Source organism: Sceloporus occidentalis, unplaced genomic scaffold, assembly GCF_023333645.1.
Source record: "Sceloporus occidentalis isolate IW3139 unplaced genomic scaffold, rSceOcc1.0.p SCAF_4, whole genome shotgun sequence".
NCBI classification, from domain to species: domain Eukaryota; kingdom Metazoa; phylum Chordata; class Lepidosauria; order Squamata; family Phrynosomatidae; genus Sceloporus; species Sceloporus occidentalis.
In genome coordinates, this window is record NW_028316984.1 from 39,887,202 (window position 1) to 39,903,159 (window position 15,958).

General features: G+C 42.6%; 1 protein-coding gene across 1 annotated transcript in view; it reads right to left on the bottom strand.

Moving 5' to 3' along the window:
* NOSTRIN (nitric oxide synthase trafficking) overlaps window positions 1-15,409 on the bottom strand; it is a 38,788-nt gene extending 23,379 nt beyond the window's left edge. Inside the window, exons 1-2 of the mRNA XM_089523034.1 lie at window positions 15,309-15,409; window positions 7,603-7,688 (exon numbers count right to left, since the gene is read on the bottom strand). Coding sequence (XP_089379160.1) covers window positions 7,603-7,688; window positions 15,309-15,335 — 113 coding nt within the window. The 5' untranslated portion in view covers window positions 15,336-15,409. The remainder of the gene's footprint in view (window positions 1-7,602; window positions 7,689-15,308) is intronic.
* Between the last annotated feature and the right edge of the window lie 549 nt (window positions 15,410-15,958).

Here is a 15,958-nt window from a genome sequence, read left to right on the forward strand (position 1 = left end):
AGCCATGAGCTGGCCTAGTTAGTATTTTAGGACTTTGTCACATCAGTCTACTAAAAATCCACAATCATGTTGGTATAGGAAGTGCAAACATACCAGTTTGGGGACAGTCACATTTGTATACTTTTTCAAAGGTGCCATGGTGCTGCTATAGTCCTGGGCATCAGCCATGCCAAGAGAAACAGGTCCATTCTTCTGGGGAGCAGGTGGATGGTGTTTTGACCTCCCATCAACAAGCAAGGCTAAAACATGGAATTTTGACAGGACTCCTATATCTGACTATTGCAGCCTTGGACACCAGTAGGAGACGGCTTAAAATGCCATCCACCAATGCCCTGATCACCAGCAGAATGGTCATCCTTCTCACAGTGTGGCTGACACCTGGTCCATGAACAGATGGAAGATGAAGCAGCTACAAGACAGACTCGGAGTTGTGCAATAAGGTATAGCCACAGATACTACTATCCTGCTGATTCCAGTTTGACAGCCCCATGAGAGAAAGCCCTTACATTGGTTAATAGTTGGATTGAGAACCAGCACGGTGTAGTAGTTTGAGTGTTGGAATATGAATCTGAAGATCAGGGTTTGATTTCCTCCTTAGCAATGGAAACCCACTGGATGATCTTGGGGGAGTCACACATTCTCAGCTCCAGATTTATGATGACCCTAAGGTGAACCAATCATGGGATTTTTTTTTTTTTTTTTGGCAGAATTTTTCAGAGGGGTTTTGCCTTGGCCTTCCTCTGAGGCTGTGTGTATGACCTGCAGAAGGTCACCCTCTGGGTTTCCATGGCTGAGCAGTGTTTCAAATCCTGGTCTCTCAGTCTCCTAGTCTAACACTCAAACCACTGCGGCACACTGGCTCTGCGTCAAAGAATACAACTCATTAATTTTTGTGCAGATTTTAAGACTGTATCTTTGCCAAAGGAAAGCAGATCTTAATACACCCCCCTCCCCAAAGCAACAGATTTTCAGAAATCCTCTCCTAGTACACGTATTAGCAAGCAGCTCCCTGTACCTTGACAGCAATTATCTTGACATGTTGGAGCTGTAGTCCTCCCACATGCCTCCCCCCATAATTCATGTCACTCAGCCAGGGCCATATTAAAACAGACATCATCTTTCCTAAACGTTCTCCTAATGCTCTATCATGAATCAGTTATGCCCTGTTTGCCCTCAGTGTTCATGCAATTTACATGAGAAAACATTTGCATCCCTCAGCCACTCCCACTAGCTTTTTCGAAGATGGAAGTTGTTAAAAGGATGCTCTTGGAATGAGACATGGAGCAGGACAGAGATGCAGGACAAACTGGAGGACAGCTAACAAGGTTGACCACATGAACAAAAAAACAATATGAGCACAAACTGAAAGCAATTTGGCACAGAAATGTTGTAGTATGCTGAAAGGTGCATGCAAGCAAATGGGTCTCTTGGATACAAAGATAACAACCCCTATCTATGCACTGGTGCAGACATGCACGGCATGTACTCAAAGTGACTTTTTGCTCTTTGCCTAAATCCAATGTTCCACTAGCACCCATCCATTTGTACAGCTGGACTTCCTTCCCAAATGCACAGAGTTTGGAAAAGTTACATTTTCAGCTACAGTTATCATAACCCCATCAGCTACTATCACCATTCCTTATGCTGTCTGGGGGCGGGTCTGGAAGTTGCCCTTAAAAAACCTTTTCTAAGGTCTGCTATCTTTTGTGCTGTCCAAAGATCTGGTATAAAGTGTTACCATCAATGGAACAAACCCTTGGAATCCTGGCCTGTGATTGCTTTTCATTGGATGACATGGCATTGAATGTCTGAACTGGGTCTGCTAAAACACACTGTCTTCAGGATGAAATGAATATTTTATCTGGGATAGTGTCTGTTCTGTAATGCCCCCCCTCTCTCTTTCTCACTCACACACACACACACACACAGAGAGAGAGAGAGAGAGAGAGAAAGATTGTGGAGATGATCAGAAAACGTGCTAGCAAGCTATATCAGGAGGGGCTGTAGTTGAATGAAGGAGCACAGGTTTTGCATGGGAAAATCTCAGGCACGCCAGTCCTTGGCATATCCAGCTAAATGGACCAGGTAGCAGGTGATGGCAAAGATGCTGGAGAGAGGCTGCCTATCAATATAGTATGTAGACAATAGTGAGCTTGATAGGCCATGGCCCGTGAGTCAGTATAAGGAGACTTGATATGTTCCTACATGAAACTGAGTACTTCCTGACAGGATCAAATGAAACTCACCTCATAAAAAGTGTCATATGCAATTCATTATGAAAGTAATGATGGCATCCCAGATTACATAAAATGAAAAGAGTTTTTTTTTCTTCTTTTGTGCAGCTGCATTTTCCCTTGCATTTATGTACAGAGATGGTGAGACATTTCAACGGTTTCATAAAGGCGCCCCACACAAGGGGAGTCCTGAGGTTTCAGGTGCAAGCCAAAACTTTTGCAGAATGACAGTTTCTATTTGGAATGTGCAGCTAATGAAATCCTTGATGTCTGCTCAGACCATCTGACAGGAAAATGAATCAGGTTTTCAAGATGAAATAGGTCACAGCTAAAGGCTTCTCTTTCACTCCACCATCTCTCTCTTTCTCTCCCTTTTTAAAAAGAACCCTTGGGTGAAAGACATCTTCATAAATCTTTCAGAATTTTGTTTGTGACTACAAAAGCAACAGTAATTGCCGCAAAAAGAATCTAATAACTCGGCGTGAGAGCCAACTGAAATCGAGGATTTAACATCTCCAGTTGTCTAAATGGCAGAATGTAAAATAATCTCCTATTTAAATCCAAAGGATATAAACACAGTTAACTTTGCTTTGCTTGCACTGAGGGACCCCGTGTTCTGCAAGAAGTTATCTCTCCTCTAAATGGAGTCGGTAATGGGCTGGATGAGGAAAAAACAAACTCAGCTTGAATCCAGAGAAAACGGAAGTACTAGTGATAGGCTCCCCCGGTCCGGGTGGTGAAATTTGTCCACCTGTCCTGAATGGGGTCACGCTCCCCTTGAAGGACTCAGTTCGCAGTTCGGGGGTGCTTTTGGACTTGACACTCCAGCTGACTTCTCAGGTGGATGCGACGGTCAGAAGCACCTGCTACCAGCTTCGGCTGATATGCCAGCTGCGACCCTACCTAGGCCAGGGGACCTTGAAACAGTGGTACATGCTCTGGTAACCTCTCGGTTGGATTTCTGTAATGCGCTCTACATGGGGCAACCCTTGTACCAAACCCGGAAGCTTCAGCTAGTACAGAATATGGCAGCTAGGTTGGTCACTGGACGTCCCAGGGCCGACCATATAACGCCGATTCTGCATGATCTCCATTGGCTGCCTGTTCGCTTCCAGGCACAATACAAGGTGTTGGTTATAACCTATAAAGCCCTAAATGGCTTGGGCCCAGGGTACTTGGAGGACCGCCTCTCCCCGTATAGTCCGCCCCACACACTCAGGTCATCTGGGAAGAATTTGTTGAGGATCCCAACAACGAGATATGTGTCAACTTCACAAAAGGCCTTTTCCATCTCGGCCCCTAGGATCTGGAACACCCTTCCCGAGGAACTCCGCTCCGCCACCTCCTTGGATCTCTTTAAAAAGAGACTTAAGACATTCCTGTTTCGGCAAGCCTTCCCCGATGTCCCTTGATATTATGTGACTCCCCCCTATATGTACAGTATTATCGAGTGCATTTAGCTGGCCTGGATCTGATGTATGGTTTTAATTTGTAATTTTGAAATGTTTTTACTGAAGTTTTATTTATGTATTGCAATTTTTACCCTGTATTTTGTATTTGTCATTGCGATTCTTATCTGTACACCGCTATGATCAACGTGGAATAACGGTTTATAAATAAAAATTATTATTATTATTAGCTAGAATTTTGAGGCTCCTTCTTCGGTTTCCAGCAGCCATACAGACACGGCTGCAGTATGGCAGCTTCTGGCCTATATTTATCCCAAAACTTTGTAGGCCCAGGATTATATGGGAAGAGTCCATTCCTCAGTCTCCCTCCCTGCCTCTTTTTAAGAATGAACTGCATCATGTTTCATGCAACCTTGGATATGCAATGTTGCTCAGCAGTCCCAGGTGCTGCAGTTCTAAACAAAATTATTAGAAAGTGAATCCCATGGAGTTCAAGTAAGACTTGTTTCTTGGAATGCAAAGGGATTTGTAGCACGGTTGAAACTAAATAAGCAGAAGATGTTGTAGCATAACCTTTTGTCATGTCTACTAAAGCTTATGCTACAACGTCTTTTGCTCAGTTGTTATTCTCAACGGTGCTGCAATATCCCTTTGCATACTAATATTCCAGACTTACACGGCTTGTTCTCTGAATTCTATACTTATTTCTTGGAAAAACATACTTAGAATTGTATTGCAAATGTCTCAACCTCAATGTGAGATAAGAAGTGTTTTTAGAATAAGGTTTTGAGTTTAAAGAGAGACCTTTTAAAGAGAGAGCATGAATGCTTCTAGAGAAAGTGTACAGTTTTCAGATTTTCTGTGAACATAACCCTAGGTTTTTCTTCTATCTTGTTCCCTACATTCTGTTATATGGAATGCAAACACACTTCAAAAATGGTCCCGTCTTTCTCCCACGGAGGCTGTTCTGGAAAGTAAGAAAATTATTCATCCTCAAATAATATTACCATGTAGAGACTTTTTAAAAGGCTATGTGTGAGTTCTGAGTATTAGCAGTATTGATGTCAAAATGCATGTTCAGGAGATTGCACAGCTGTCTCCCCAAGTTAAGTAAAAATGCACTGACATGACTGGAATGCACAGAGATGGCAGATGTGTACTGAGGCATATACATCACTGTCACCACAACCACCATTAGTGCTCAGATTACCGGAGGTTCACAAGGAGCTAATGCTCCTACCTTTTGTTTCTTCTGTTGTTGCTATGTGCTGCCAAGTCATTTTCGACTTATGGCAACCTATGAATGAGAGACTTTCAAAGAATCCTGCTATTAACACCCCTGCTAAGGTATTAAAAACTCAAGGCTTTGATTGAGCCATCCCACCTGTGTAATGCAGTCTTTCTCTTTTCCTACTGACCTTTAGCTTTAATGACCATTATTATCTTTTCTAATGAGTTATGTGCAAGTATGATAAGCCTCAGTTTAGTTTAGGTTGGAAAGCAGGGCTTGTGAATTTCGTGAAGAAACCATTTCCCTCCCTGTGATCCGAACCCATGATCTGAACCCAGATCAGAAAAATTCAGACACAATGCTAAATTGAGGCTCTATAGAGAAGCAGGGAGTCAGCCAAACATGTGTAAAATTTATCCAACTGATCCAAGAGAAAGTTTCATGAAATTGTCTCCACAATTTTGTTTCACCCAACTGTTTTTCACAGTCATCACATTCCCTTGGGAGTTTATCCCATCGAACTCAATTGAGCCTCCTTCTGATGCATTGGACTCTAGTGTTAATCTCGAGTGTGCCTTCTTTTCCAAAAGACAACTTGGGATGCCTTATTAAATTTTTGAATAAAACATCACTTTACAAGGTGTTCTTAGGATGTTTTTTCAAGGAGGAGGAGGAGGAAAATGCACTGCACCTTATGACTATATTTTAAACAATTCTTCTTCAATCACTGCCTTTTCTTTGGAGGGAAATTTCACTATTTCAGCTTAACTATTGGTTGTCGAAACAAGCTAGGTTCGTTAAAATGGTTTCAAATTGTCTTATTTCCATATACAATAGTTCTGATTAGCCAACGACTGTCAGATTTAGATGGTAGAGTAAACTATGGTGGCTAATAGACAATGTATGTAAAAGCTTCCAACCTCCTCCTCATAACCATGCCACTGTGCAATTCCAAGGCTTGCCCAGACTTAGTTAATCATACCAGTTTGTTGTCCTGCCACAATCATGCTAATTTAAGAATGAAAGCATACAAGTTTGGCATCATTTTTTATCACAGTTTTTCCCATGATACTGCTGTGGCGATCCATGGGTTGTGTGATCTGTTTTCCACACTGCCAAACCCCACCTTCCAGGAGGAAGGGGAAAATGAGCAATCATGGCTGCCAACCACTTCCTGAAGCCAGCTGTTGTGTGAAATTACAAACAGCAGCTGGCTTTGTGAAGGTGTTGGCAGCTGCAATCATTGCTCCTCCCAGATCCCAAAGCGTGGGACTGTTATGTGCACATTCACACAGCAGTTCTGGACTTCAGGAGAAGAGGACAAGCAATCACACCTGTCAACCGCCTCCTGAAATTGGCAGCTGTGTGAATATGCACACAGCAGCTGACTTCGGGGAGGTCTTGACAGCCATGACCACTGCAAGGGGAGAGGGAGAGCAGGAGAGGAACAGAGTCACACCCACTCAGACCACGTGACAGCATGAGAAGTAGAACTGCAACAGAAGGGACTTGTCGCATGAAGGCCATAACGGAATAACTGTGAGAGTAAGAGCCTATTGATGGGTTTTGTCTGTCAATGAAAAGGTGCACAACAGTAATGAATGGAGTGCAAGGCAACAGCATGACAGACATGGTGTAGTGTGATAAGTACAGTGGACCCTTGTTATATGCTGGGGTTTGGTTCCAAGATCCCCCGTGGGTAACAAAATCCATGTATGCTCAAGTCCCATTAAATATAATGACATAGCGAAATGGTGTCCCTTATAAAAAAAATGTAAAATTAAGGTTTGATATTTGAAATTTATACTTTTTTGAGCATTTTCAAACCGTGGATGCTTGAATCCATGTATACAAAATCCGTGTATAAGAAGGGCCGACTGTACCAGCCAAATATGCTTCTATTTTGGAGCCCCAAATTGGACACTGTGGCCCTCTAGGATCTGGAGTGTATCCACCAGAGTTATATAATGTGGCATATAAGCACATTTAAGAAATAAGTTGCAAAGTACCTATCTGCTGGGGATACTTTGATTATGTATTCCTAATATCAGAGGTTGAACTGGATGGCCCTTGTGGTCTCTTCCAACTCTATGATTCTATGAAATTTCACTTTTCTTGCCTCATGTGATTAAAAACCTTGGTCTCCTCACATGATAAGATGGGTTGGCATTAAAACGCAATCAGCATATACTTATGTAAAAGGAATATCCATATATGTGATATTACCTTGAAGCTTATCTTTGATGTAAGGCTTTTCTACATTCATGTGCTATTCATTCCAAATGCCCAAGTAATTACTGGGTGAGTTCATTGCCTTAAAGCAACAGGAGAACAAGCAATATGTGTCCTGTTCAGCCAAACAAAGGATATATTTTATGTCACAAATTTCTTCCTAAGGACAACAACCTTCACCTATGCAATTTTGAGAAAATAATTCACATCTAAGTAGAGAAAAATGTTGAATTCTTTGAAGCTGATCATACACAGGCTGAGAAATGGCATGGTGTAGTTTTGGACTGGCTTCGGAGACTCAAGGTTCAAGGCCCAACTGAGCCACAAAACTCACTAGAAGACCCTGAGTCAGTCTCCTTCTCCTCTTCTCTCTCTGCCAGACTGCCCCAGACAGGGAAAACATGGGGAAAAGGAGGAAACTATGTGCTCTGGTTCTTAAGAACACTGAAGAAAAGGAAGGTTTAAATGTAACTAATATGCATTCACCCATACCCACCTCTGTTGAAGAATAGATAAGAGTTGCTTGCAGAAATGGTCTCCATTTTTGGAAAATCCTTTCAGCTCTTGATATGCCTTGTCATACTGAAAAATAACATATAGATTGAGGTTGAAATACTTCCAGTCTGTACTATTTCTGGTGCTACATGGTTCTGAGGAAAGGATCTGGAACAGGAAGAGAACAGGTGGGTGGCTTGCTGGCTAGAAAATAATTCTTCACAGCAGGAAACTTAGAGTTTTGGCACAGAGAGCCAGTGTTACTGGATGAGATATACCGATTGATGGTATGCTTTTTAAACAGACCATCTGGTGAAAGTGTGCCCAAATTCTAGATTCCTGTTTTGTATTGTATTGTTTCAATCTAGGTCAAAGGTTTGGATAGCCGGATTGCAATTTCTCCCTGGAATCTGGCCAGGATCTCCACCCAGCAGAAACGATACCGAGGATACATTTTTACAAGACTAGCACCCACACAAACATACACACCCTTTCCCATCATTAATACACTGGTTCGGTTTGGAATCTAAACTTTAAAATGATAAGGTTCTCACTTCATTTCCCCTCATGTCAGGACCCACAGGATCCATCTCATCATGGAAATATGATGCAAGATCTATTAAAACTACCCAAAACTATTCCCAACACCAAAACAGATGGCTGGGGAGTCATTTTTAGTCTAAAGAGTCCTCTCTTGTCAACTTTTTATCTAAGGCTCAGCTGCAAAAAACCACCACCACAAACAGAAGGACAATACTAAATATGGGATAAATCAGTACTCTGTAATTAAAAACACATGAAACATAAGTAATTCCTTACATTGTGAGATGCAAGAAAACTTTTCCCCTGTGTCTTCTTCATTCCCCCAAGCATATCTTTTAAATGGTCTGATTTGGCAGGGGCAGTTGTGATTAATCTGTCATCCCATTTTTTCAGCTGCTTTTAAAATGTCCCAGATTCTCTCTCCTCCTCCCACTTTCACTTTTTGTCCTCAGTATACTTCAAGTGCCTCAAACTGAGTTCAAAGTGCAAAAATAGTTTGCACTCATTTATCTCTGGCGCTGAGGAAAGATCAGATGCGTCTGGCCCTTCCCAGTTGGCCCAGCAAAAGCAAACTGCTGTAGCTTCTCCCAGCTGGTGTGATCTTCATGATTAATAACATTTGCCACCTTGACCACACTCTGATGTTGCCTGGTCACATATGTCCCAGTTTTCATTTGAGAAATGTTGGAGGGTATGAACATGTCCATCATAGAAAAGCTGGCGTGCATCACCCAGACTTTCCTTGCATCCTGAATGACAAAATTGAAAGAAGACGGCTCTCTACCTTCCAGCATCCACTGACAGTGTGATGCTTACTGGCCTTTTGCAAACCAGAATGGATCATGCTTTGGAAACTTCTATGAATGGCAGCTGTCAAAAAGGAGGCCATTCACCACAGGCCCATCTCACTACACCTGATTCCACTGCAAGTATTTTGCCAAGAAGGAAAGAAGTAACTGACAGTGAAAAGGTTGCATTGAGGACATAGATATTTCAGGAAAAGACAGACTTTTCAGCATCTTAATATGTTTGTTTGTGTGTGTGTTTTCTGGGAAAATGGAATCCTGTGAACATTTGGTAGAAAGCAACTTGTGTTAAAAACCAATGGTGTTAAACCAGCAGTCATCCCCACCTCTGTACTCAGCCTGGTTTTATTTGTTTTTTTGTTTTTGTATTAATATCTGTCTGTCTGCCTATTTATTTCTAACAGAAGCATTTATCCCACCATTCCACTAAAAGCACTCAAGGCAGCTCACTGCAAATAACAACAAGATGACATAATAAAAATAGCCCTGTCTCCAATGTTAGACTGCAAATAGCCAAAGAGTAAGACAGAATCAATTATTATTGAGCAAATTTTCTAGGCCAGAATTCACTAAGACGGTTGTATTCATGATCTATCATATGTACTTGGCTATACGTCGACCTCATTTGTAAGTTGAGGGCAGGTTTGGGGCCAAAATCATGGATTTTGATATGACCTGTGGGTAAGTCAAGGGTAAAACATAGAGTCAGTAATGAAAGATGTAAAGGATGAAGCAAAGGAAGAAGATGCCAAAGAATTTACAAAATGATATAACTGCTCATATTACAGATTGGATGGATGAGAGACAGAGTGTGTGTATGTGTGCGCGCGCTTCTTTTACGTGCTCCCAGGATGGACTAAGCTCTCACTTTTCTGCCACTCTATTCAAAGAAGAGAATGGCAGGATACAGACGGGCAAAAAGGGGTGTATTCATGACGTCATGAAGGTAGAGCCTTCAGACGGCCCTTACCTGAATGCCGCCATGAACACGCCCCCCGCATGCCCCAAGCGGGAAGAAGCGGCATTAAAAAGGTGCTGCTTTTCTCCACTTCTTTTCCGTTTGATGCGCAGCTGCGCAGCTCTGTCTGTAAGCTGCTGCACCGGTACGCCAGAATTGCTACGCCGCTAATTTAAGTTGCCCATTTAAAAGCTCCGTGTCTGCTGCGTCGCATAATGAGTCGGGGTCCTGGAACATGCGCAGTTTGCAGTCAGGCTTTAATTGCAGCGTCAGCTGCCATGCAGGTGTGGAAGCTGCAGCACAGCTGCAGCGCATTTTAAGACTCGTAACCCTAACCCTAACCCTAACCCTAGAGCAACATGTACGCATGCGCTGCTTGGAAAGTTTGGACTTTAAAGTGAGCCCCTACACACATTCCTGTGCCATTTTCACCTAACAATAAAAACCCCTAAAACTTTAAATATTTACATATGTACAAGGGAGGTGATGGGGGATGGCAGGGGGACAGCGGTGGCAGCGGAGACAGCTGTAGCTGTGCATTGCAGATTCAGCAGGAGCGCGGGGACCAAAGGAGAGGAGGCATCCATGATGCTGGTGACACTGGCAAAGTGCAAGCGGACAAGGATGCCAACACCAGCTGATCACCAGCTGGCAGGAGACCACCATTGTTCTTGGGCAGAGCGGGGGGAAAAGTTTTAAAGGGGCTTGGGCACTTTAAATGTGCCCATAGGCTTTCTGCCGCCGCTGCTTAGCGCTGCAGCTGCGCAGCTGCGCATCCGCCAGCCGGCAAAGGAAAAAAAAAAAGCCCCGTTTTTGGCCGCCCGTGAGGAAGCTGCCTCTCTCTTTGCAGCGTCCTCCGAGGCGGCGGTTTGGAAACTGCGGGTCAGAAATGGCCCTAGGTGAGGCGTCTTCACTGCCCCCCATGTGGAAGCCCCATCTCCTGAGCCACACCCCCAGGGCGGGCGGTCTGGAGGCTCCGTATTCAGCAGAATACACCTCCAAGACGTCTTCCCCTGCCCGTCTGTATCCCGCCAATGGTTCTTTTTATAAATAAAAGTTAAAGTAGAGTAATTATATTGACCCGTGGATAAGTCGATCCAGTTTTGGGGGGTTAACTTTGACTAAACTTTCTAGACTTATATATGAGTATATACAGTATGTATTTAGTGGTTTTGGCAATATGGAAAGACCATGAAAATCTTCAGTTACTGGGCATCAGTCACTGTAATTGATGGAGGTTTGGTCTCCTGTCAACTGGGAAGCAGCTGACTGACATTTTTACCTCTTTCATACATGTTCTCCAGTGCGTGGGGGAATTGTGACCGGGACCCAATTTCTGACTGTCACATCAAGTTTGCTCATGGGAAGAGGTGGAAACTGCTTCCCATTAATCACAGTGGCTGCTGCCCAGTAAGTGAGGACTGGGGAGTTAGGCTGGGAGATATTACATAGCTATGTAACTAAGGGCCAGAACAGACAAGCCAAAATAAAGCTGCTTTGTGTCACTTTAGAGGTATGTTGTTTAAATGACACATGCATCTTAAGAGGCTAGAAGCTGCGCCAAAGCTGTACTCCAGTCCTTAGAACTGGAGTGTGGCTTTGGCGCGGCTTCCAGCCTCTTAGGACACATACAGCATTTAAACAGCATGCCTCCAAAGTGACCTGAAGCAGCTTTATTTTGGCCTGTCTGTTCAGGCCCTAAGGCAGTTAGCTAAGTAACTAATAAAGAGAATTCTGGCCTTAGCATTCTTGAAGAATTTGAGCCTCCAAGTCAACTCCAACTGATGGTGACCCTATCCTAGGGTTTTCTTGGCAAGATTTATTTATAGGAGTTTTGCCATTGCCTTCCTTTAAGGTTAAAATAATGTAACTTGCCCAAGGTCACCCAGTGGGCTTCCATGCCTGAATGGGGATTCAAATGCTGGCCTCCCAGAATCCTGGTCCAGCCTTTAAACCACTAGGCCACGTGGGCTCCTTTCCTTTAATAATATAGCACATCTAACTGAAAGAAAGAAACTTTACTATGGCAGCTTCCATCAGCTTGTCCCCAATTTTTATATCACTTGACAACAGGGGATGATGCAGCTTGCTAGAGAAAAACACTCTGTTAATATTTTAGGATGGATGTTTAGCTTTTGTAATGCGTTGCACACACTGACAAAATCAAATTGTACAAAGTAACAAAACAACAGCAGTTGACTCAGTTTGTGCAGGCATGTATAATGGATGCAGAGCAAGTAGAGAAAGGCATCATCATTGGCAAGGAACATCTCAAACTCTTTCTTCAGCAACTCTTTGATAGACATCTAAGAATCACGCTACACACCAGACCCAGTCATGTAGCTGTTATTCCCAAGATGGTTTGTATTTGCGTCCTTGTTATTGCAGAGCAGCTGCAGAAAACATGGAAATCTGGATCACAGGGTAGAGCTGGAAAAGTGTATTTGTCTCTTTTCCTTCTCTCTGAGCTGCTTTTTCATCACAATTCTCTTCATGTTTACTCAAAAATAAATCCCAGTGTATTCAGTGAGGTTTATTCCCAGGAAAGTTTGCTTAGCATCAGCTGGAAGGTAACTCATCACAAATAAAAATGGAAGCTACAACATGTTTATTTACATATACACACCTATATTATTTACCCACACATGCTTCAGAATGCATTGTTCCAGGCTGCACATATATATATGGCAACAACAGCACAACAATACTATTTTTAATGTGAAGTCGAAGGCTTTCATGGCCGGCATCCATAGTTTTTTGTGGGTTTTTCGGGCTATGTGGCCATGTTCTAGAAGAGTTTCTTCCTGATGTTTCATCAGCAACTGTGGCTGGCATCTTCAGAGAAATATTATTTTTGCAAGGTGTGGAGTAGTGGCTTGAGTGTTGGACTATAACTTTGGAGACCAGGGTTTGATTCCTAGCTCAGACATGAAACCCACTGGGTGACTTTGGGCACACATGCTCTCAGCCTTAGAGGAAGGCAATGGCAAACCTCTGAACATAATATTATTATAGTTTTTTGTGGGGGTTTTGGGCTATGTGGTCATGTTCTAGAAGAGCCTGTTCCTGACATTTCACCAGCATTTGTGGCTGGCATCTTCAGAGAAGAAGATGCCAGCCACAGATGCTGGCAAAATGTCAGGAATAAACTCTTCTAGAATATGGCCTCATAGCCCCCCAAAAATTCACAAAAAATATGGATGCTGGCTGTGAAAGCCTTCCACGTCACAATCCAAACAGAAGCTTATAATAGCATATTATAAACCTATATTCAGTTATTAGACCCAACTTGTGTAGGTCCATGGATACCATGGATCTTAACATATCGATGTATCAGGTTGATTCAGGGGCAACTGGTTTTATGCCAATTATCCAGCCCCCAAGAGGGTAGTGGCTGACTGGGACACTAGATATGGGCAAAAGCACTCTGCACCACAGAGAGAAGCCAATTCATTCTCTAGTAGAGATGGATCCAGCACATGCCATCACCTTTGGCTCCAATCTCCTTTAAGAACACCTTCTGTAGCAATAATCGATAATCAGGGTGAAAAGAGTTTTCTGTCATCCTGTTAACATTTCATTGAATAATGTCAATCCATCCACTGAACAGTCTTTGAGCTTTGCTATGTTTTCTCCAAGAAGCTAGGCCTGCATTCAAAAACTTCACAAAAGCAAAATCAGATGATGTTCATACATACGTTCGTGAGCACCTCAGCAGCAGCAAAGCATTTTGGGGAGTCATTCCCATAGAATAGCTTTCTCTGAATTGAAGGCTGCCAGTTGTGCTGGAATACAACCCCCCATCATCCTCAGCAAACATAGGGCCTCAGACTGGGAAGAGTTTCTGGGGGTGGGGGGATGAATTCCCTCAGATCATAAGACAAGCCTATTAGAAACATCTATATATATTGCACAATATTAGTTGGATACCACTCTAACTGTCATGGCTCCATTGTATGAAATTCTAGAAATTGTAGCTTGGGGAGGTACTGTTAAGAAAAATGATAGGTTCGCCACTTAGGGTAGAGTCACCATAAATTGGAAGACGAACATGACTTAATGGACATTTAAACTTCTAGATCTGCTTGAGATGGACAAATTAACGAGAGGCTTGGGAAATGAAAATACAAAGAAGATTGGCAAGACATACTAGACTACCTCCAATCAAACTGGGGGGAAATAATCACTTTGGGGCTGGAATCCGACTAAAACAGAAAAATATTGGTTACTATTAAGAAATTAGATTTCTAAGCTGTACACTTCTTCTTCAGTTATCTTTTTTCATTTCTATAATTTTCATTAAATGCCAATCTCTCGCCTTGTTAAAGTAAATCCAGAGACTATTTATGTTAGTGGTAATGATTATGGAAGTATTCCAGAAGAAAAGAAGGCTTATTTTGTGTAATTAAAGATAACCACAAATATAAAAGGGATTAGCTCTAAACCAGCAGTAAGGAAGTAGTGAATGTGATTAAGATTGATGTAATTGTATTACTGTAATCTTTTGATATTGAATGTATGGAAGAAATGTATGCAATTTTATATATGTGTATTTTTAAAATGAATAAAAAATAAATAAATTGGAAACAACTTGAAGGCACACAACAACAACAACAACAACAACTCTGTGTAACTCCCCGCCTGCTATGTAAACCCTAGCCTGAGTTCCCTCATCAAGGTGAAAAGCAAAGTAACCATCACCAAAAACATAATACAGGATGAGGGTAATAATGTTCATTGGGACCTGTAAAATATGAATAAAATGGCACAAATGCAGCCTAAACTTTTGATTCTGTTTCTCAGAACTCTTCATCAGGTATGAATTGTAGAAAAATTAGAGACTGGCATGGAGAAGAAGTGAGAAGTCTACAAATTTGGCCAGGCATCTGTATCTGCAGCTGCAAGAGCTTTGCACAGGGTCTGTGAACAGGAAGGGGGTTGAAGGATCAGCTTTCAGCTTACTAGAACGTAAGGATGCCAGGGGAAATAAGGGACAGCTCTCCTGTCCTGTTAATGGTTGTGCAGAAGAGAGCATTTTGGCTTAAACCACAAGCAACACCTGCTGAAATTCCCTCTGCCACACATCCTTTAAAGGTACAGGAGTCCCCCACTCATCATTTCAACTGGCAGTCCTACTGGGATGTGCAGTTAGTGGTCAGCCTCCAGCCCCACTAAGCAGAGGACTGCCCAAGACTCATTGTGATGTGCACTGGCTTCTGAAAGACTAAGAAACAGGACAGTTTTTATAGCAGCTGAGCTGGAGAGTAAATTTAGTTGATACACTAAATTGCTTTAAAGAATCTATCTTCTATAGTAATCTATCTTTTAATTTCAAGGAGAGGCAGAGAGAATGAAGGGGAGATTTAAAAAAAATTGCATGCCCAGTCTGAGTTTACTCACTGTGCAGCCTGCCAGTGGGTTCTTCATTCTGAACTGTGGCTTCCTGCTGGAGCATTTTCCACTCTGGTCCAATACTGGGAGTTCCACCAGGCTACAAGTCCCATGGCAGTTAATAAGATGAAACTAGCAAAGCAAAACAACAGGTAATTCAGGGTTTAACCCTGCCGCAACTGGTTTTATCCTTTGTATTTCCTGCTACATAAATCAAGCCAGAACACTGCAAATACACCCAGTAGTGGTGCAATGATTGCTTTACTGGGTATATTGGATTCCAGGCATCAGAGTATGGGCCACACAGTGTGCAGAGTATATTATAAGCATACAGGTAGAACAGAGCCAGTGACATGTAGTGGTCTGAGCTGACTCTAGAGACCAGGGTTCGATTCCCATTCTGCCATGAAACCCACTGGGTGACCTTGGACTAGTCACACACAGGGGATGGCAATGGCAAACCTCTTCTGAACAAATCTTGTCAAGAAAACCTCATGATATGTTTGCCTTAGGGTCACCATAATTCGGAAATGCACACAACAGAGAACAGTGCCGTGATGCTATACAGTGGGGACAGTGGAGTGTAAAAGTTAGAGTGTCACATAGGATTGGTAAGGCTTGGGTTTGAATCTCAGGTTATGAAACTTACTAGGCCAGTT